This window comes from Hypanus sabinus, chromosome 7, assembly GCF_030144855.1.
Source record: "Hypanus sabinus isolate sHypSab1 chromosome 7, sHypSab1.hap1, whole genome shotgun sequence".
NCBI classification, from domain to species: domain Eukaryota; kingdom Metazoa; phylum Chordata; class Chondrichthyes; order Myliobatiformes; family Dasyatidae; genus Hypanus; species Hypanus sabinus.
The window spans coordinates 131,786,953-131,809,711 of record NC_082712.1 but is presented as its reverse complement, the minus strand read 5'-3'; the positions used below and the strand labels follow the sequence as shown (position 1 = coordinate 131,809,711).

The 22,759-nt window shown below is 41.8% G+C and overlaps 1 protein-coding gene across 1 annotated transcript in view; it reads left to right on the top strand.

The window, feature by feature from the left end:
- The window catches only part of LOC132397215 (glycogen [starch] synthase, muscle-like), a 124,930-nt gene that overhangs the window by 73,468 nt on the left and 28,703 nt on the right, over window positions 1-22,759 (top strand). Inside the window, exon 8 of the mRNA XM_059975665.1 lies at window positions 16,977-17,083. Within this exon, the coding sequence (XP_059831648.1) occupies window positions 16,977-17,083 (107 nt within the window). The remainder of the gene's footprint in view (window positions 1-16,976; window positions 17,084-22,759) is intronic.

Genomic DNA, 22,759 nt, shown 5'->3' with positions numbered 1-22,759 from the left:
AGTCGGAGCTGTCGTACAGGAGTTGAGGTCAGTCGGAGCTGTCGTACAGGGGTTGAGGTCAGTCGGAGCTGTCGTACAGGGGTTGAGGTCAGTCGGAGCTGTCGTACAGGAGTTGAGGTCAGTCGGAGCTGTCGTACAGGGGTTGAGGTCAGTCGGAGCTGTCGTACAGGAGTTGAGGTCAGTCAGAGCTGTCGTACAGGGGTTGAAGTCAGTCGGAGCTGAGGTCAGTCAGAGCTGTCGTACAGGGGTTGAGGTCAGTCGGAGCTGTCGTACAGGGATTGAGATGTTACACAAAGTATCTCGGTTGTGTGTGGTCTGATAATAAAATGTACTTTGAACTTTGAATGCTTACCCATGCCCACACTTTGGAAAGTCTGATCACCTGGCTGTACTTGTACTCCCAGTGAGCAGTCAGAGACCAAAATCACAGCTAGAGGTGAGGACCAAGCACACATGACTGGACAATATTCAGGGATTCATCTTTGTATCTGATAGAATATGCCACAGTTGTCACCGACTTCACCAGGACCTGTGTGGATGTGCGGGTGCCTTCAATAATATACCTGACATACCCAAACCAAAAGCTATGGGTGACTCAGGAGATTTGCAGTCTTCTGAGGGCTAGTTCTGTGGCATTCAAGACCAGTGATCCAGAACTATACGAAAAGTCCAGGTACAACCTACAGAAGGTTATTTTAAGAGTGATAAAAACAATTCCATTTGAAGTTGGAGATGGAATTGGATGCATGCCAGCTCTGGTAGGGTTTGCAGGCCATTACTCCCTAACATCAGGAATAGCTGTGATGCTTCACTCCCAAAAGGGCTCAACAACTGTTACGCACGCTTTGAAAGGGAGAATAAAACTACACCTGTGCAAATCCTTGCAGCGTCTGGTGACCCTGTGGTCACTGTCTCAGAGGCCGATGTCAGAACATCTTTAAGGAGGGCGAACCCTTGTGTCAGTCTGTGATGGTGCACCTGGTAGGGTGTTCAAAGGCTTCTTCAATCTCTCACTGCTCCAGTTGGAGGTTTCCACCTGTTTCAAAAGGGCAACAATAACACCAGTGGTCAAGAAGAGACTCTTTAAAGAGACTCCTGGATAGGTACACGGAGCTTAGTAAAATAGAGGGTTAAGGGTAACCCTAGGTAATTTCTAAGGTAAGGACATATTTAGCACAGCTTTGTGGGCTGGGGGCCTGTATTGTGTTGTAGGTTTTCTCTGTTTCTATATTTTAAGAGCATGTTGAGCTGCTTCATCATCTAACACCCAGTGGCTCTCACATCCACTGTGATGAAGTGCTTTGAAAAGTTTGCCATTGGCTAGACTCAACTACTGCCTAAGCAAAGACTTGGACCTGCTGCAATTTGCCTATTGCCATAATAGGTCTACAGTGGATGCAGTCTCCACTCCCCTCACTTGGATCACCTGGACAATAGTAATACCAACATCAGTCTGCAGTTTATTGATTATAGCTCAACATTCTACACAATCATACCCTCCATTCTAATCAACAAGCTCCAAAACCTGGGCCTCGGTACTTCCCTCTGCATCACTCCTTCATTAGGAGACCACCATCTGTGCGGATCAGAACTCCTCCTTGCTGACGATCAATGCTGGAGTACCTCAAGGATTCATGCTTAGTGCACTGCTCTACTCTCTGCACACCCACAGCTGTACGGCTAGGCACAGCTCAAATGTCATCTATAAATTTGCTGATAACACAGCTATTGTTGGTAGAATTTCAGATGGTGATGAGGAGGTGTACAGGAGTGAGATAGATCCTCTGGTTAACTGGTGTTGAAACGTGCAGCAATAACTTTGCACTCAGTGTCAGTAAGACAAATGAAATGATTGTGGATTTTATGAAGGGGAAGTTGGAACACACACCAGCAGTGGAAAGGGTGAGCAGTTTCGAGTTCCTGGGTGTCAGCATCTCTGAAGATCTATCCTGGGCCCAACATAATGATGCAATTACAAAGAAGGCACAACAGTGGCTGTATTTCATTAGGAGTCTGAAGTTACTTGGTATGACATGTACACATTGCTGCAGGTATACTGTGGAAAACATTCCAACAAGCGGCATCACCATCTGGGCATTGGACAGGATTGGAGAAAGGGCATTGGCGGAAGGGGCATTGGACAGGATTGGAGAAAGGGCATTGGCGGAAGGGGCATTGGACAGGATTGGAGAAAGGGCATTGGCGGAAGGGGCATTGGACAGGATTGGAGAAAGGGCATTGGCGGAAGGGGCATTGGACAGGATTGGAGAAAGGGCATTGGCGGAAGGGGCATTGGACAGGATTGGAGAAAGCTGTAAAAAGTTGTAAACTCAGCCAGCTCCATCATGGGCTCTAGTCTCCCCAGTATTGAGGATCATTCAAAAGGCAATGCCTCAAAAGGGCGGCATCCATCATTAAGGACTCCAGTCACCCAGGTATATGATTGCTACCATGAAGGGGGAGGTGCAGGAGCCTAAAAACATATACTCAATCTTTCAGGAACGCCTTCTTCCACTCAGCCATCAGATTTCTGAATGGACAACGAACCCATGTCAAGATTCACTACCTTACTTTTTTCCTCTCTTTTTGCACTACTTATTTAATTTAATTTTTTTATATATACTTACTGTAATTTATAATTTTGTAAAAATTATGTATTGAAATTTGAATATGTAGGTATGCCAATGATATTAAAACTGATTCTGAAGTTCATGAACATTATATCATTATTTTGCTCTCTTTTCGCACTATTTATTTTGTTTATTTTAATGTTTCATATTGTAACCTATAGTAATTTTTGAATGTATTGCACTTTAGTTCTCCTGCAATTCAACAAATCGCACGATGTAGGTCAGTGATAATAAATCTGATTCTGTTTCCTGCTGGCAGAAACGGGATCTGTCTTCTCAAACGGACAGGCTGGGTTTTGCTGGGGAATTACCTCTCTGGTCCTGCAGCCAGGAGGCCACTCTTAGGAGCAAATGTCTTCATGGAGTCACACAGAATGGATATATACTCGTTGGCCCACTGAGGTTGTGTCAGTCATCAGGCAGCAATCCTACATTAATTCCACTTTATAGTCTCCACATTCCATTAATTTCCCCGGATTCCAGCACTCACCTCCACAGTCAGGGCAATTTACAATGTTCAAAGTAAGTTTATTATCGAAGTACATATGTGTCACCGTTTACAACCCTGAGATTCGTTTTCTTGCGGGGATACTCAGTAAATCCAAGAACCGTAATGGAATCATTGAAAGACTGCACCCAAAAGTGCGGACAAACAACCAATGTGCAAAACAACAGACTACGCAAACACAAGAAAGAAAAATAATAATAATAATAATAAATACTGAGAACATGAGATGAGGTTTGTGGGAACTGTGGCCAATCAATGTACCAACCCACGAGCCTTACGCTACCGAAGGGTGGTTTGCTGCTCCAAAAACTCTGGTGGTTGAAACAGAAAGATAATTCAGGAGAAGTAGACTTAATGACCTCTGGTTCATAACTTAGACTCCTGAAGCTGATTGTTTTTGAGACATCCTCTTCCTACAGATACATCATGCTGACCTATATAATGGCATGACTGGTTAAGTTACTCATGTGGCTTACAGAGTTGACTTCCTGAGAAGTCAACGAGAGGTTAAAGAGACCTAGTGTGCACAGTTCCCATTTAAGTGGAGACACAGATAATCAGAGTGGGGAAGAATGCCTTTGTCAGTCAGAGCATGGAGATGAGATGAGCTGAGTTGAGATGTTTCGTTATGGCTGCATGAGCCTTAGGTGAGATCACAATTGGAGTTTGTGTGCAGTTCTGCTGACCAGCTACGGGGAAGGATGTCATTAACCAAAAAGGGGAAAGAAAACATTCACAAGTCTGCTTCTGAGGCTGAAGGGCTTGAGTTATAAGGAGCAGCTGCATGAGGTGGCACTTCATTCCCTTGAGATTAGAAGACTGACGGGCAACCTTATGGAGGTATAAAAAATCATGAGGGTCACAGACAAGATAAATGTGTAGTCTTTTTTTCCTAGGGCAGTGTTGCCCAAAACTGGAGGGTAAATGTATAAAGAGAGAGGGAAAAGACTAAAAGAGGCAACTGTATATGAAACAAGCTACAGAGGAAGCTGTGGAAGTGGGAACAGTTACCAGGTAGGAAAGGGTAAGATCGATGCCAGCAAATGCTCAACTTGATCATTGTGAATTATTTGGCCAAAAGGGACTATTTTCATGCTATGACTTTCTATCCTGTTCTATTACTTTCATCTGTCCTTCTGTCAATAGTGATTACCACATTGTTTGACAGACAATGAGTAGATTGTGGGTGGCGCAGCATGGAGAAAGATTTGAATAAAATGGAAAAGTTACATATCTCTCAAATTCAGTGATCTTTCTTTAGATAATTGTAGTTAACAGTCTTTGAAATGCTGCACATGCTTTTTCACAATTGAATTAATGAGAGACACTAGGTAATTTTAAAAAAAGATATTCTATTTCAGTGTTTGTAGACTGGAACCAAAATTCACCAGCCGTGTCTTAATGACGTGGCTTAATGTGATTGCATCCTGGCCCCCACATACACCTAATGCTTTTGGCATCTCTTGCTCAGTTCACCCATTTCCAAATCCTCTGCCCCCTCCCCCTCCACAGTTCTGATTAGTGGCCTGTTACATGATAAAATAAATAACTATTGGTTTCCTCATGCAGCCATTAGAAGGACTGAGAGCTCCCACTGGGTTACAATGTCTTCAATCTCTTAACTGAAATCAGTCAATTAAGCATTGGTGGATAGGAATGGACAGTTCCTCATCTTCATTGTTCAACAGCACATGATACATAGTGTCTCAATAAGGAGTTTGAAAGCACTTATTTCTGGTTTGGTGTTGAGAACTTTGTTACAAGATGAGTTGTACATGATTACGAAGACGACTGGTTGCAAAGAGAGAAAGCTATCCTTTTTTGTAAGGATATTTAAGTGTATTTTAAAGTTGGTTTAACTTTAACCAATGACTTTTAGTAATGTGTGTTCTTTAATGTCCTTTTCATTCACAAGAAGTGGGAGAAAGAGCAGGAGGGTGCAGTGTGATCCCACAAGCCTGCTCGGTCAATGAAGAAAATCTTGTATCACATTAAGCCAATGAGGGGGCCAAAGCAATGCTTACTGCTGAATTAATGAATACTTCATAAATCTTAGTCGTCAACTAATTAGCAATCTACAATAGTCATTGGCGCATATTCACTATTTCTTAGAAAGATAGACATAGAAACATTGAAAACCTACAGCACCTTCGGCCCATAATGCTATACCGAACATGTGCTTACTTAGAAATTACCTAGGGTTATCCATAGCCCTCTATTTTTCTAAGCTCCGTGTACTTATCCAGGAGTCTATTAAAAGACCCTATCGCATCTGCCTTCACCACTATTGTCGGCAGCCCATTCCACACACTCACCACTCTGTGTAAAAAAAAACTTACTCCTGACATCTCCTCTGTACCTACTTCCAAGCACCTTTAAAACTTGCCCTTTCACGTCAGCCATTTCAGCCCTGGGAAAAAACCTCTGACTATCCACATGATCAATGCCTCTCATCATGTTATACACTTCTATCAGGTTACCTCTGATCATCTGTCACTCCAAAGAGAAAAGGCAAAGTTCACTCAACCTAGTCTCATAAGACATGCTCCCCAATTCAGGCAACATCCTTGTAAATCTCCTCTGCACCCTTTCTATAGCTTCCACATCCTTCCTGTAGTGAGGTGACCAGAACTGAGTACAGTACTTCAAGTGGGGTCTGACCAGGGTCCTATATAGCTGTAATGTTACCTCTCAGCTCTTAAATTAAATGCCACGATTGATGAAGGCCAATACACCGTATGCCTTCTTAACCACAGAGTCAACCTGCGTAGCTGCTTTGAGCGTCCTAAGTACTCAGACCCCAAGATCCCTCTGGTCCTCTTCCAAGAGTCTTACCATTAATACTATATTCTGCCAGCATATTTGACCTACCAAAATGAAACACTTCACACTTATCTGGGTTGAACTCCATCTGCCACTTCTCAGCCCAGTTTTGCATCCTATTAATGTCTCGCTGTAACCTCTGACAGCCCTCCACACTATTCACAACACCCTCAACCTTTGTGCCATCAGCAAATATAGTAACCCATCCCTCCACTTTCTCATCCAGGTCATTTATAAAAATCACTAAGAGAAGGGGTCCCTGAATAGATCCCTGAGGCACACCACTGATTATCAGCCTCCATGTAGAATATGACCCGTCTACAACCACTGTTTGCCTTCTGTAGGCAAGCCAGTTCTGGATCCACAAAGCAATGTCCCCTTGGATCCCATGCCTCCTTACTTTCCCAATAAGCCTTGCATGGGTTACCTTATCAAATGCCTTGCTACAATCCATATACACTACATCTACGGCTCTACCTTCATCAATGTGTTTAGTCACATCCTCAAAAAATTCAATCAGGCTCATAAGGCACGACCTGCCTTTGACAAAGCCATGCTGACTATTCCTAATTACTTATGCCTCTCCAAATGTTTATAAATCCTGCCTTTCAGTATCTTCTCCATCAACTTGCCAACCACTGAAGTAAGACTCACTGGTCTACAATTTCCTGGGCTATCCCTCCTCCCTTTTTTGAATAAGGGAACAACACCCACAACCCTCCAATCTTCCAGAACCTCTCCCATCCTCACTGATGATGCGAAGATCATCACCAGAGGATACACAATCTCCTCCATCAGCTCCCACAGTAGCCTGGGGTACATCTCGTCCAGTCCAAGTGACTTACCCAACTTGATGCTTTCCAAAAGCTTCAGCACATCCTCTTCTTTTAATGTCTGTATGCTCAAGCTTTTCAATCTGCTGTAAGTCATCCCTACAATTGCCAAGATCCTTTTAATGAATATTCATCAAATATTACTACTATCTCCTCCGGTTCCATACACACTTTTCCACTGTCACACTTGATTGGTCCTATTCTCTTATGTCTTATCCTCTTGCTCTTCACATACCTGTAGAATGCCTTGGGGTTTTCCTTAATCCTGCTCACCAAGGGCTTCTCATTACCCCTTCTAGCTCTCCTAATTTCATTCTTAAGCTTCTTCCTGCTTGCCTTATAATCTTCTAGATCTCTATCATTACTTAGTTTTTTGAACCTTTCTGAAGCTTTTCTTCTTCACTAGATTTTCAACAGCCTTTGTACACCACGGTTCCTGTACCCTACCATCCTTCCCCTGTTTCATTGGAACAAACCTATGCAGAATGCCACACAAGTATCTCCTGAACACATTTCTCCCATACATTTCCCTGAGAACATCTGTCCCCAGTTTATGCTTCCAAGTTCCTGCCTGATAGCTTCATATTTCTCCTTACTCCAATTAAACACCTTCCTAACTTGTCTGTTCCTATCCCTCTCCAATGCTATGGTAAAGGAGATAGAATTGTAATAACTGTCTCCAAAATGCTCTCCCACTGAGAGACCTGACACTTGGCCTAGCTCATTTCCCAATACAGATCAAGTACAGCCCCTCCTCTTGTAGGCTTATCTACATATTGTGTCAGGAAACCTTCCTGAACACACCTAACAAACTTCACCCCATCTAAACCTCTTGCTCTAGGGAGATGCCAATCGATATTGGAGAAATTAAAATCTCCCACTACAACAACCCTGTTATTATTGCATCTTTCCAGAATCTGTCTCCCTATCAGCTCCTTGATGTCCCTGTTACTATTGGGTGGTCTGTGAAAAACACCCAGCAGAGTTATTGACCACTTGCCGTTCCTAACTTCCACCCACAGAGACACAGTAGACAATCCCTCCATAACTTCCTCCTTTGCAGCCGTGACACTATCCCTGAACAGCAGTGCCACGCCCTCACCTCTTTTGCCTCCCACCGTCCTTTCTGAAACACCTATAGCCTGGCACTCTAAGTAACCATTCCTGCTCCTGAGCCATCCAAGTCTCTGTAATGGCCACAACGTCATAGCTCCAAGTACTGATCCACACGCTAAGCTCATCCGCTTTGTTCATGATACTCCTTGTATTAAAACAGACACATCTCAAACCATCAGTATGAGCGTATCCCTTCTCTATCACCTACTTATCCTCTCTCTTGCACTGTCTCTAAGCTTTCTCTATTTGTGAGCCAACAGCCCCTTCCTCCGTCTCTTCAGTTCAGTTCCCACTCCCCCAGCAATTCTAATTTAAACCCTCCCCGACGAAGGGTCTCGGCCTGAAGCGTCAACAGTGCTTCTCCCTATAGATGCTGCCTGGCCTGCTGTGTTCCACTGGCATTTTGTGTCTGTTGCTTAAACCCTCTCCAGTAGCCTTAGCAAACCTTCCCGCCAGGATATTGGTCCCCCTCAGAATCAAGTGCAACCCGTCCTTTTTGTACAGGTCACAGCTGCCCCAAAAGAGGTCCCAGTGATCCAGAAATCTGAAACCCTGCCCCCTGCTCCAATCCCTCAGCCATGTAGTTATCCTCCACCTCACTCCATTCCTATACTCACTGTCACGTGGCACAGACAGTAATCCCGAGATTACTACCATTGAGGTCCTGCTTCTCAACTTCCTTCCTAACTCCTTGTGGTCTGTTTTCAGGACCTCCTCCCTTTTCCTACCTATGTTGTAGGTACCACTGTGTACCACGACCTCTGGCTGTTCTCCTGCCCACTTCAGGATATTGTGGATGCCATCAGAAACATCCCAGACCATGGCACCTGGGAGACAAGCTACCATCCATGTTTCTTTCCTGCATCCATAGAATCACTTGGCTGACCCTTAACTATAGAGTCCCCTGTTACTGCTGCCTTTTTCCTTTCCCTGCCCTTCTGAGCCACAGGGCCAGACAATGTGCCAGAGGCACGGCCACTGTTGCTTCCCCCAGGTAGGCCGTCCCTCCCCAACGGTACTCAAACAGGAGTACTTATTGGTAAGGGGGACAGCCACAGGGCTACTCTCTAGTATCTGACTTGTGCTCTTCCCTCTCCTGACTGTTACCCACTTATCTGTATCTTGAGGCCCCGGTGTGACTACTTGCCTATAGCTCCTCTCTATCACTTCCTCACTTTCTCTGACCAGACGAAAGTCATCAAGCTGCATCTCCAGTTTCTTAACCTGGTCCCTAAGGAGCTGCAGCTCAACACATCTGGTGCAGATGTGGCCTTCTGGGAGGCTGGGAGTCTTCTAGACCTCCCACATCTGACACCCAGTACAGAACGCCAGCCTCACAGACATACTTCCTGTTTCTATTCTTCATAGGTGATCTACCTCTCCTCGACCCATTATCGCTGAAGCCCCATTGAGACAAAGCCCTCCTACTCTGTCAGCCACTCCTCCAACACCTGCTCTATAAAGCTGTCTCCTTTTAAACTCTTCTCGCTTGTCTAACTCACTGACGTTCTTGGCTGAGAAAGATTACTAAAAGAGGGTTTTAACCCTTTTCAGTGTAAATTAACATCCCAGGGGATGGCAGGTCCTCCTGATTGGAGACTTCATTTTAGGAGTTATTAAAGAGTTAATAAAGATAAAAACAGAGTTGATAATGAAAGAATCAAAGTTAAGTCCTCCTCCTCTGCAAGTCTGCAGAACATATCCGTGCAATTACCAACATAATTAATAGAGAATGCAACAAACACAAGGTCAGACAGAAGCCCTCCCTTTCAAAACAAGGACATTTCAATCACCGGAGTGACTAGAGTAGCACAGCAGAGCTGTTGCCTCTTAGGGTGGGTGATCCAGTTGCCGTTCTGACCTGGGGCTGTATGGTTTTTGCATATTCTCCCTGTGATTGCACTCATCTCCTCCCACATCCCAAAGGTGTATTTATAAGTAGATAAATAGCCACTGTAAATTGCCTCTAGTTGGTCGCTGAGTGGTGGAGTCTTGCGGGATGTTGATGGAAATGTGGTGGGAGGGGGGAAGAAATGGAGTGTGGTGGATGGCCAGGGGGTCTCGGTCAGCCAAAGGCCCTGTTCCTTTGCTTATGGCTCTGATTTTTAAAGCAGGTCTCACTGATCCAAAAGGTGAATGCCTTTGGGATCCTATGACGAGTAGCATTTGCTTCAGTGAGAGGAAGCAAAAGGAAATGGTCGCTACCAATGGGATCTCACAGGAATATACAGTATAATAATTTAAACACAAATGTAGGGATCACAATAAAGAGGTTTACATGTGATTCGAGCAGGATTGTATGATTGACAGTGAGAAGGAATGCATTAGAATTGAAGAGGGTATCAATGGTCTGATCATTTGCGCAGAGAAATAGCAAATAGGTTTTAGACTAGAGAAGTGTTAGATACAGTATACATTTGGAGGGGATGTTACAGAGTAATGGAAAATATAATAAAGGGAAGGTTATTGAGTACTGTGCAAGAATAAAGTTTTAATATGCACTTAACATATCCCTAAAGATAGTAGGATGGTTATGAAAACAAAAAAACATTGTTGCTTTCCTTTCTTCATGAACAAAAGTTCTGTTCAAATTATATTCTGTTTTTTTTCTGGTTCTCATAATAGTTCAAGAGAAGAGTTGAGAAAAATCGAAGTTTGTAGACTGGCATGCTTTAGTGTTATAGAGGTCAGGTCATAACCAAGGTCTCATGCTAAACTTCCTTATGATCCCAGAAGGAGACCATCAAAGCCCAAAGAATAAGTGCTACCCATAGGGGGCTATGGGTAATAGACACAACCACTGAACCCACCCCCCAACACCAAGCAGAAGCCCATCTATCTAATTGTCCATCTCTTAATGATCTTCATAATGTAAAACAATAAAAAAATCTGTCCATAGAGGCTTCAAAGCTGGGAAAGGGGTTCTGATTAACAGAATCCACAGGCTCATGGCTGAGTTCTGGGATTTATGAAGAAATTTCTGCTCATCTGTGGAACAGTAAAATCAGCATCTCAGAGAGTGGAATTCTTCTGACTGTGGGGACTATCAAAACATGTCTATCAACTACTGGGAAACTACTTGTCTACGTTCTCTTCGTTTGATGTCCTTCCCTTCTGATTAGCACTGTTGAAGCTTCTCTGTGGCTTTAGACCGGTAAGTGGAACCACTGAAGTGACCTTTGATCATTTGACGCTAAGAAATTGTTTAGAACAACAGGAACTGTTTGTGGCTTTTAGTGACCTCTCCAGGGCCCTGGACTTTATTCACTGTGAAGCCTTGTGGTTGCTGCTGCTGAAACGTAGCTGCCCACAATGTTCATTTCCATTCTGACTCTTCTGCATAGTTGCACAATTCCTATGTTTCTATGTAGAGGTTTAGAGATTGATCCTATTCCCATCAGCACTGAAGTTGAGCAAGGCTGTTATTGTCTTATCTATATAGCAACGCACACAAAATGCTGGAGGAACTCAGCAGGTCAGGCAGCATCTATGGAAAAGAGTAGACAGTCAACATTTTGGGCCGAGACCACCATTTACCTTGCTGTCATCCTGCTCCTAGTGATCATCTCCCACCAGGCATTACCATCCAGTACCAAATGGATGCTTTTCAATCTTCCTGTATGCATGTATAGTCCAACTAAGTGAACATCAATCTTTACACTTGTATCTGATGAGGAATGTGCCATTCTAACACACACAAAGCAAGATAAATCAATTTATTTTCATACTCGGCATCAATATTAAGGACATAAAGGAGTTAGAGAAGCCTGGACAACCCACACCACCAACACATATCAATATTGTTCAATGAGCACTGAAAGATGTGGAACATCACTTTGCCCGGATAGTTTTCTTTCTCAGTAAGCAAATGTTGACAACAGTACTCACCACATAATCAGGAGAGCAAAGGTGAGAAACTTAGCACATGGTTTTTACCAACCATAATCTCCACACTTAGTCAAACTCTCTGTGCCTGTATCAAAATATCATACGAACCAGGCTGGTACTGTGCTTGTCAGATGAGAACTTGCCCATACAAGCTCATTTCAGACTGTATCCTCTGAATCCTAGCTGCCCAAAAGAGCAGAAATGGTTGGGTCTTGGCTCAAAACCGACTGTTTACTCTTTTCCGTAGATGCTGCCTGACCTGCTGAGTTCTTCCAGCATCTTGTGTGTGTTGCCCCCATTCATCTTGTCTGTTCCCTTACAATCTTGAAATTTTTGGTCCAATCTCTTTGTAACTTTTTAAACTCCAGGGAGTACTACTCAATTTAAAGTATTATTCTGGCAAATGTACTTTGTACATTCTATAATGCTTGTGTATTCTTCCTAAAATAAACTCAGTTTCACAGGTGTGTTCTCACTAAGGCATGGCTTCTACTCATTTGTAATCTAGCTTCATCATGTGAAGGGTAGATTTGTTTACACTCAACAAATAGTTTTCTCCAAAGTGTTGCTCCCTCTGAATTTTTTTTTTGTTTATGATAGACTGCTTGAAGCTGAACACAAATATAATTTCAGGCTACTTATATCATGTAGGAATTTGGAGAAATGAGAAAGTAACATTGAATTAATGTAATGCATTTAATTGCATTATGGTTCAGATGCTTTGCAAAAGTTCAACTGAGCTAAAAATGTTTTATTGATGATTTTCGTTTGTACTCAGTGCCTGAGGTTTCTCACTTAAGTATCCAACAGTAATTCGCCAGCATTGATGGATTCCTGTTGCCCTGATACTCTTTCTCCATGACCACGATGTCCTGGTAAAACCTCTCACCATGCTCGTCACTGACTGTGCCAAGATTTGCAGGGAAAAAGTCTAAATTGGAATGCAGAAAATTAACCTTTAATGACACATTGCACTTTATGGTTTGAATGCTTGAAGCAGTTTGCCAACTAGCTGCGCATAGATTGGTGCTCTGTAGTGGCCAAGAAATTTTTCAACAACATCTTTGAATACGTTCCATGTGATTTTCTCCAGTTCCACTAGAAGCTACTTGAATTGCCTGTCTTAGATTAACTATTTGATTTGTAGACCAACAAAAAATGCCTTCCTTAATCTAGACATCAGTTATTCTGACTTAAATTATGAATTGACAGAATATAGACCATTCTTTTTTAAAATGTTGCATGAAATTTCATGCTGATTTTCACAATCAGCAGCCCAAAATCCATACAATGTGCCCAAAAGTATTCAGAAAGCAAAATCTTTATTTTTTATATCTGTTCATGTCATTTTAATAATCTGCATATGATGGTAGGTGAAGAGTGTTGTGAAATGCAGAACATTGGTTTCAATTGATGATGAAAGAATAGATGATATTGTAACTAAGCTGGGTCATTGCCTGGAATCAGAGACATTCATCAAGGAACAAGCCTTTTGGCCCATTGAGTCTGTACCAACTATCAAGCACCGATTTTTTACAATAATCCTAATCCATTTTATTCTCCTCACATACCTGTTGACTAACCCACCACCCCTACCACACCTATTACAGATTCTGCCACTCATCTGCACTGGATCCCTTTATCCTACCAACATATACATTTAGGAGAAAACTGGAGCACCCAGAGGAAATCCAACCATGGTTAAAGTGTGTCCCGAAGCCAATCGAGTTCAGGTCTGGGAGGTCCTGTTGCACTAATGACTAATGGTGGAGGTAATGAGAGCTTATGGTAGTTGATAGAGTTATGGAATTGGTTTGGACAATGCTGAATGCTGGACAATTGGTTCTGTCAGTCAATGTAATTGAGGCAAAAAGTAATAACTGCAGGTAATTCAGTGGTGGGAAGATATTTAGAAACAAAAATCAGGGATAGTTAACAGTCACAGTGACTAGAGAAAGCCAGCGTAGATTGGTTAAAACACGTTGTGTCTATCGAATTTCACAGCACTTTCTGATGAAGTCACATGAAAAGGTTGATGAAGGAATTATATATGGATTTAAAAGGGCATTTAATAAAATGTCACTCTTTGAGATAAAATTAAAGTTCAGGTCTTGCAATAAAAGGGGTTATAGCAGCACTTTTAGAAATTTGGCTGAGCAACAGGAAGCTACCAGGTGTGCTGAAAGATTGCTTCTTAGACCGAACAAGATGTACAGTGAAATTCCCCAGTACTGTTTTTCTTAATACACCCTATCCTCATTTTATGAGGGGGATACGTTCCTCGCAGTTGACGCATAATGTGAATAATTATTTAAATGGAGAAAATAGGGATGTGTTCCAGAGGGCTTCTTAAATATGTTGTATCTGTAATTTATTCACATTTTCATACCAATACGACACAAAAGCAGTACCACAAGGCACATTCGTATTATATTTCATCAATTTAAGGTAATATTCAATGTAATAAATCATAGAAAGTTAACATACTAGGGTGTACAGCACTCACCAACAGTGGCAGGTGTGTTCACTCTGGGAGATGAGTGGTTGTTGTGGTGTTGGGCAGCTTTACGTGGATAAGGTGCATGGATGGTTGTGGTCGTCAGGATCATATCAAGCACAGCAAGGGGTGAAGGAAGACTCACAGAACTCTTAGAACTGCCGGCACTGGTTTGGTGAGGGTTGTTTGCTTGGCAGCATTTTGTTTTTCAGCATAGGTTTGTTTGTTAGGGAAGAAGGGTTGATGGCAGAGTACAACTGAAATGCTGACTCCGTTCTAAATTTGGGTCCATGTCCATCGCCATTTGTGCCAAGTGTTCCGACTTCCACCATTCCTTCACTGTTGGTAAACTCCCGGGACTTTCAAAATCGTCTGTTGCTTGCAGCATCTGAGAGATAGTTTGCCGTTAAAAAAAAAAGCCTTGAATGTGGATCACACCTTGGTCGAGTGGTTGAATCAGCGATGTTGTGTTAAGCAGCAGGAAACGCACTGTTACATTAGGATGAATGCTGACCAAATGTTTAGGATGGGCTGGTGCATTGTCAAGCAACAAAAAAACTTTAAAGGCAAGATTCTGTTCCCGGCGGTAGCATCCCAGAGGTGTGTTACCTTCAGCTGATGCCACGCTGTTTATAATTTCCAACTTTTTTTCAAGTGTTAAAGCGGTTCTCTGCCACTTGGCTGACGGCACAGTCATGACATTGGATGCTTAGAAAGCATAGTTAAATATTTCAAGCACAAAATCACTGCACCATAGGTGAAGCCAACAAAAGTTTAAGGGCGCAAGATCGCGCATCTACAGCTTGCCAAAACCAATGCGAGACTGCCGGGAGTGAGACTGTTAAGGCACGCGCACCTGACTTGTATTGGCGGGAAAGCAGTGCCCCTCGCATAACTGTGAGTTTTGGACACAAAAAAGGAGACATTGGTAGAAATAGGTTCCTCACATAACTGTGAATCCACATAGTCTGAAGACGTATATAACGAGGATAGGATGTATAAGTAATTTCAAGATTTACAGATGGCACCGAACCTGGAGGCATTAGGATCTGTGAAAATCTTAACAGATTTAAAGAGGACATACAAGGGCTGATGGCATGGGGACATAGATAGCTGTTGAAATGTAATGTTGAGAAATATAAAGTGTGTATTTAGTGTTAATGTCCACAGGAGGTGCTGTTCTCAAAGAGGCAATATCTATCATCAAGGATTCCCACCAGCCTGTCATGCCCTCTTCTCACTGCTACCCATCAGGCAGGAGATAGGGAAGCCCGAAGTCCCACGCCATCAGTTTCAGGAACAGCTCCTTTCCTACAACTATCAGTAAACTGCCCGCACAGCCTGAATCCTACCTACTGACCACCTCTTGAACTACCATAGACTTTTCTTTGATGGTGCCTGTGTTTTTGCACTAAGGTCTTGTTCTGGCACAGTCTTCATCCACTGTATAGTATAACTGTATGTATATATATTCTGTGTGATGTCTGCACCTACGTGCCTGTGGTACTGTTACAACCAAGATTTATTTACGGTATTATGCAAGTGGCAATAAGCTTGGTTGGAAGAAAGAGAAGCATTGAGGAGTGTGATTTGCATTCCTAAAAGGGATACATGAAGAGTGAATTTTAGGGTATTTCTTCTTCTGGTAATTTTTTCACTCCTCTTCCGTCTTCTATTCCCAACCTACCTATCACTTCCCCCTGGGCCCCCCCTCCCCTTTCTCCTCTCCTATCAGATTCTTTCTTCTGCAGTCCTTTACCTTTCCCACCCAATTGGCTTCATCTATCTCCTTTGAGCTAGCCCCCTTCCCCTCCCCCACCTTTTTATTCTGCTGTCTTCCTCCTTCCATTTCAGTCCTGAAGAAGGGTCTCAGCTCGAAACGCAGACAGTTAACTTATTTCCATAGATGCTGCCTGACCTGCTGAGTTCATCCAGCATTTTCCATGCACTGTTTTAGGGTATTTGTTTTTAGTTTGTTGAAAGTGGCAGGACAGATTGAGAAAGAGGTTTAAAGGGCAGATTTGGCCTTGGACTCATAAGAGTAAAAAAAAATTATGATGAATATTTGCAGAACAGTAGTTCACCACAACTGGTGTATTATATCCAGTTCTAGAAAACTGTAAATGCTCTGAAGGGGGTACAGAAGAAATTTACTGGATTGATTCCAGGGATTAGAGTCTTTAGTTAGGCTTGTTCTAGATTGCAAAGGGATCGGGTACTTACGATCATGAAGGGCAGTGGCATAACTAAAACAGTTTGCTTTGGTCAGAGGATCAAGAATCAATGAATATAGAATGAATTAATTAGCAAAAAAACTAAAAGTGGTGTGAAGAAAAAGAGTTTAGTGTGCTCTGGCTGGGATAGAAGCAGAGGCAGATTTGATAGAAGCATTTGGAATGGGGCTGGATAAGTGGATGAATCTTCAAAGCAATTTAGGAGAAAGTAGAATTTGTTGGCTAGCTTGTTCTTACCTAGAGTTTCCACGTACTTGGCAGAACAAGTTGCCTTTTTCCTTGTACTCTAGCAAGGAATCCTTACAGGAAGAGTGTGTCGGGATGAAATATTATCAAGTTAAGTTGCACTCCTGAGTTTATGATGAACTAGTATTGTAACTGGTAGCTTACCCCTGGAAAAAGGGGAATGGCCTACTTAATGTTTCTGCTTCTCTGTACCTAAAACAGGCAAATCGAAGTGATGTTACTGTAGTTGCATTTTTCATCATGCCTGCGAAGACCAATAACTTCAATGTTGAAACCCTGAAGGGACAAGCAGTACGGAAACAGCTTTGGTAAGCAAAGTACATTTATTCCAATGGTTCCCTGGAAATAAGGCAGATATTACTGATAAAAACTATGAAATGTTGAACAAATAAGGGGCAAGATGATTTAATAAAACTGAACTGTGATGTTCGAGCCCTAACAAAAACAGAAAATTCTGGAAATAGTAGTAGGTCAGACACCATCTTGGAGAATCAATAGTTAGGTCTGGGAGCCTTCATCGGAATACTGAGCACATTATCTACAAACAAATGTGTTAACAAAAGACTGAAAACAATTTGAAAAGCAATGCACATTCTTAATTTTCTTCAGAGGGAAAAAATTACTGTTACCTAACTTTCTTTCAAAGCTTGGATTTACACCAGTAACGTGCTTTCCATGACACACCATGGGTCATATGTTAATTTTGGTAAAGTGGTGCAGGCTGGGTCAGCAGAACATCTTGCATCTCTCCTAACTTTAAGACTATTGAAACTGGTTGTAATACTGGTTGCCAGCACTCCATCACTTGTTTGTTCTTGACTATCTTAGTAAACTTCATTCTGTCATCTTTGAGAACTAAACGATATGCCCTGATGTATTCTGTGGATGGGATTATAGGTGATTTTCATTCCCAGGACTGTAAGAGCCAACCAAGATCTTGTCCCCACTTCAGATTCCCCTCATTTACATGGGGCAATTCTCAAAGCTTGCTGCTCAGTAACGGAAGGCTGAGAACATCTAGGTTATAGCATAAGACATATTTTGCAGTTTTATTGTGAAGTTACGGGAAGAGACGAGTAGAAAAGTGTCATTTCCAAAAGCCCTGTGTGTTTCAAATGCAACTAAAATGTATAGATGTGGTTTCTATGTAGTTACCCAGCAGATGCTGAGGCAAATTTAGAAGAACCTTGTCAAGAGGCATCACCACATTATTTCCAGGAATAGTCTGTGATAAGGGCAAATAGTAATTTCAGTGTGAACACCCTTTCATATTTTGCACTTCTTTTACAGTTGTAACAAATCTCATCTCTGCCATTGTAAAGTCAGTCATTTCCTTCCCCATTTCCTGTGGCTGTCAATGAATCATCAGCAAAGACAGACTCATTGCACCTCCTCTTGCACCGCTTTCTGCTGCTGTGTGTATGGTGCATGCAAGGTGAAGTTGAAAGCCTGTACCTTTACCAACTCCACTCTGACAAGGACATATTTGCACTGAGCAAGCAGGCCCTGCCATCCTTTTGTGTTGTAGAAAAGGTCACCACTGGCATCAAAGTCAAATTTGTTATTACTGACGTATAATGTGATATTTGTTATTTTACAGCAGCAATAAAGTACGAAAACATTAAAATCTATAAATTTCAAAAATGAATAATGGAAAAAAAGAATATTGAGATAGTCTTCATGTGTTTATGGACTGTTCAGAAATCGAGCAGCAGAGGAGAAGCTGTTCCCAAATCATTAAATGTAGATCTTCAGGCTCCTGTACCTCCTCCCTGATGGTAGTAATAAGAAGAGGGCCTGTCCCGGAAAGAGACGAACCTGATAGAGATAATGGTGAATATTGGAAATAACATGTCTGGTGGTTTGTTTGGCATCTTTGCTCTTCGTTTTCTACTTCAGTTTCTCCAGTATTTCCTGATAATTAATCCTGGTACTAGATTGATTCCTGCTACTGCCAGCTTTCTCACTTACACCCTAGGCATTGTCTTCTTCTATCTATTTTATGCCATTGTCAATATCTGGACTCTGGTCCCAGACAGAGTGAAGAGGCTGATGATTTCATATTTTCTTCGGACATCAAATAAGGTCATTAGGTCATCAAGTCAAAGCTGGCTTTTAAAACAGTCCCATGAGTCCCATTGCCCCACTTGCTTTCCTGTAACCTATACCCATCACATTTTTCTAGGAATATGTTAGCATTATTTATAACCCTTCATGGTCAGCCCATAAAAGAGTTTCCAAGAGTTGATCCGTTCTTTAGTAGTCATCTCACCAATCCAACCTAACTTCACAGTTTCCGACAACAGAGATGGTCTACCCTGGTGAAATCATGCAAATTTAGCACTAATTAGCTATTTCTTTGTAAAATGTTGTCATTTAACTCTTACACTATTCAACTTCTTATTTTCAAGTCTTTTGCATAAACTTTTTCTGATGATAAATGCCCGTATGTTTTTTTCCCTAAGTTTTGAACATGCAAATTTAGTCCTTTGATTGAACCCCCTGCCATCTAAGTTCCCATAGTCTCTCAATGCTTTTCAGGAATAAGTTTGCCTTTTTTCATTGTGGTTAAAAAGTTATAATATCCAAAATAAGAATTTAATCAATTAGAAAATATTTATTTTCAGATCTTTATGCATCCTATAAGAAATAGGAGTGCAAATAGTGAACCTCACATCACACAAACAATTAAAGACTTTTCAGAACAAGCTGCAGTGTAATACAAAACAGTGGGAGAAGGGATTCATAATAGTTTCTTGTTAGCATAAACCAATACTTAGAAGAGGAGAGAGTGTGAGGAAATATGAGGGGTAAAGCAAAATTTACATTTATATGATGTTTGAGAAAATAATTAAGAAAATACATATGTAATGAATTATTTTAATTACTTTTAAATCTTTTTTTACATGATTGTCTAAATATTTATTCTCACAAGCTGCAATATATACACAGGATAGATGAGTGCATTAAGTTTAAAACAATATTCTCATTAATCTGAATATATCTTAATAGATTTTAGTGTTCTGTTTAGAACTAATTCAACTGAGATAAAATAGTGGAGATAAAATGGTCCATGTAAAATCTCCAGAAAAGATCAAGATTAGCTTTATTTTCACATCTACATTGAAACATGCAGGGAAGTGCATCACTTGTGTCAAATCAACACAGTGAGGATTATGCTGGGCAGTCTGCCAGTGCCACCACACAGTTGGTGCCAACACAGCATACCACAACTCAATAACCCTAACCATATGTCTTTGTAATGTGTGAGAAAACGCATATGATCACGGCATGGATGTACAAACATCTTACAGAGAGCGGTGGGAATCGAACCCCTGATCTTCCAGCTGGTGCTATAATAAGGTTACTTTAACCACTACACTACCATGCCTCCCACCTACGCAGCATGCCATGCTACCAGAACTAACTCAAAAATAATAAATTATATAGAAAAATTCAAAATCTGAAGGCAAGTCAGATAATTTGGTGTCAGAGATTAGATTGACGAATGGGCAGAAGTATAAGATAGAATTTAAGTACAGTGAATGTGAGAGATTCATTTTGGCTTTAAAGAAAGTAGAATCTTGCTCCTTATCTGGTACCATGAATTGAACAGTTTCACTTGAACCCCAATAACTAGCTCTGTTTGAAACATTGTTTTGAAACGTCACCTATCTTTCACTCTCTGTAGATGCTGCCTGACTTACTAAATATCTTCAGCATTTTTATGTTAGGTAGTTGCCAAAATGTGAACATACTGCAACTTCCTGCCTGGCAAAAGTCTAACTGCTCTGAAAATCTTCTAATCTTTCTGTTTGACTGTGCCTTTGATTCTTTTCAACATACTTCCGCCTTCCCCCTGTGGCTGCATTTTTCTTTCCTCTGGAAGGTGAAAATATTTTGAGATTTCTTCCAGCCAACAATTACCATTATGAAAACAAAGCATTTTTTAGGGCAACACGCACAAAATGCTGGAAGAACTCAATAGGTCAGGCAGCATCTATGGAGATGAATAAACAGTTGACGTTTTGGGCCTGCAACTCTTCTATAGGACTAGAGAGGAAGGGGAAAGATGCCAGAATGAAGAGGTGGGTGGAGGGGAAGGAGGATAGTTTGAAGGTGATAGGTGAAGCCAGGTGAGTGGGAAAGATAAAGGGATGGAGAGGAAGAGATCTGACAGAGAAGAGAGTGGACCATGGGAGAAAGGGAAGGAGTAGGGGACCCAGGGGTGGTGATCAGCAGGTGAGAATAGAAGAGGCGAGGGGTGGAGAATAGAAGAGGCGAGGGGTGGAGAAAGATATTTTTTTTAACCGGAACTAAAAATCGATATTCATGCCATCTGAAGAAACTTACCAATATGTAACTGTGAGTTAGGCAGTGGATAAATAAACAGCAGAGTTAATTTCTCTTTCAGATGACTATCTGTGTGATTAAAAAGTACTATTTGGAGTTGGCAGACCTCTATGCTATGGAAATCAGAGCTGATAAGTACTTAAAGATACGTGGTCACCTGAAGCCTAAAGCAGCTGTGGTTTAATGGGCTTGTAAGCTGTAGGTTTTATGGTATACTACCTACATGCTGTAATTTGACACAAATGCGATATTGCTGCAATATTGACTGGAGTTCACATTGAGCAATATGCTATATTAAGTTGCGGGCACAGAAATACTTCACAGACCTCCACTTCCAATCCAATTGCCACCATACTAATAACCTCCCCATCTCCTATCTGTGTCCCTCCCTTCAAGTTTCATAGTAACTCTTTCAGCTGTTATTGAAAAACTCAAGAATTCACAGGCTCATCTAGTGTATGTTGGCAATACAAATGTGGTTGCCTCTTCTTTATGACCTGCTGGATTAACTGGTCTTTTTGTCCTCAGTCATTTCAAAGTAGTGAATAAGTGAGGATGAATATGCTTTGAATTGCCTTTTGTAGCTAGCAAGACAAATAAATAGTATCTCTGGTTGCAATTCATGTTAACTAGTTCTAGGAAATCCAGTGTTTCATGATGGTCTTATCACCTCGTAATGGTTTTTGAACCATTATGCCTGCTATTTGAATAATTCAAACCAAATTACTAAGTATTACCAACTGAACTTTTTCTTCTTGTTTTTTTGCGGAGAAGTTTTTGTTACCACACCAAAAGAGCTCCTCTTCCCTTGTTAAATTACTGTTATGAGATCTGCATAAAAGTTGGTAGCGGTGCACCTGCCACCTCAGGTCAGTGTTTGACAGGCACTGGAGGAGCTGAACAGCACTATCAACTGTACACCAGAATGCCTTCCCTATCACTGCAGGGATTTCAACTAGGGATCCTTTTTGGAATATGACAGATACCACCGACTTCATCAAGACCTGTGTCGATGAGTGTGTGCTTTTGAAAACATGCCGGACATAGCCAAACCAAAATCTGTGAATGAACCAGGAGATTCATAATCTGCTGAGGACTCGACCTGTGGCATTCATGACCTGTGATCCTGAACTATGTAGGTGCAGGTACGACCTATGGAAGGCTATGTGTTTGAGTGAAAAACCAATTCCAGTTAAAGTTAGAGATAGAATTGGATGCACATCAGTTCAAGTAGGTTTACAGGCTATTACTTCCTATTACACACACTTTGAGAGGCTGAATAAAACTACACCTTTGTGAATCCCTGCAGGATCTAGTGACTGTGAACTCAGTGTCGGAGGCCAACATCAGACATCTTTCAAGTGGGTGAACCATTGCAAGGTGCCAGGGTCTGATGGTGTATCTGGCAAAGCACTGAGCACCTGTACCAACCAGCTGCCAGGAGTGTTCAAGGACATCTTCAGTTTCTCACTGCTGCAGTCAGAGGTTCCGACCTGCTTCAAAAGGGCGACTGTCATACCCATGCCCAAGAAGGGCGGCCAGAATCAACTCCTGCCTAAGCAAGGACCTAGACCCACTGCAGTTTGCCTGTCATCACAATAGACCTACAGCAGGTGCAATCTCATTGGCTC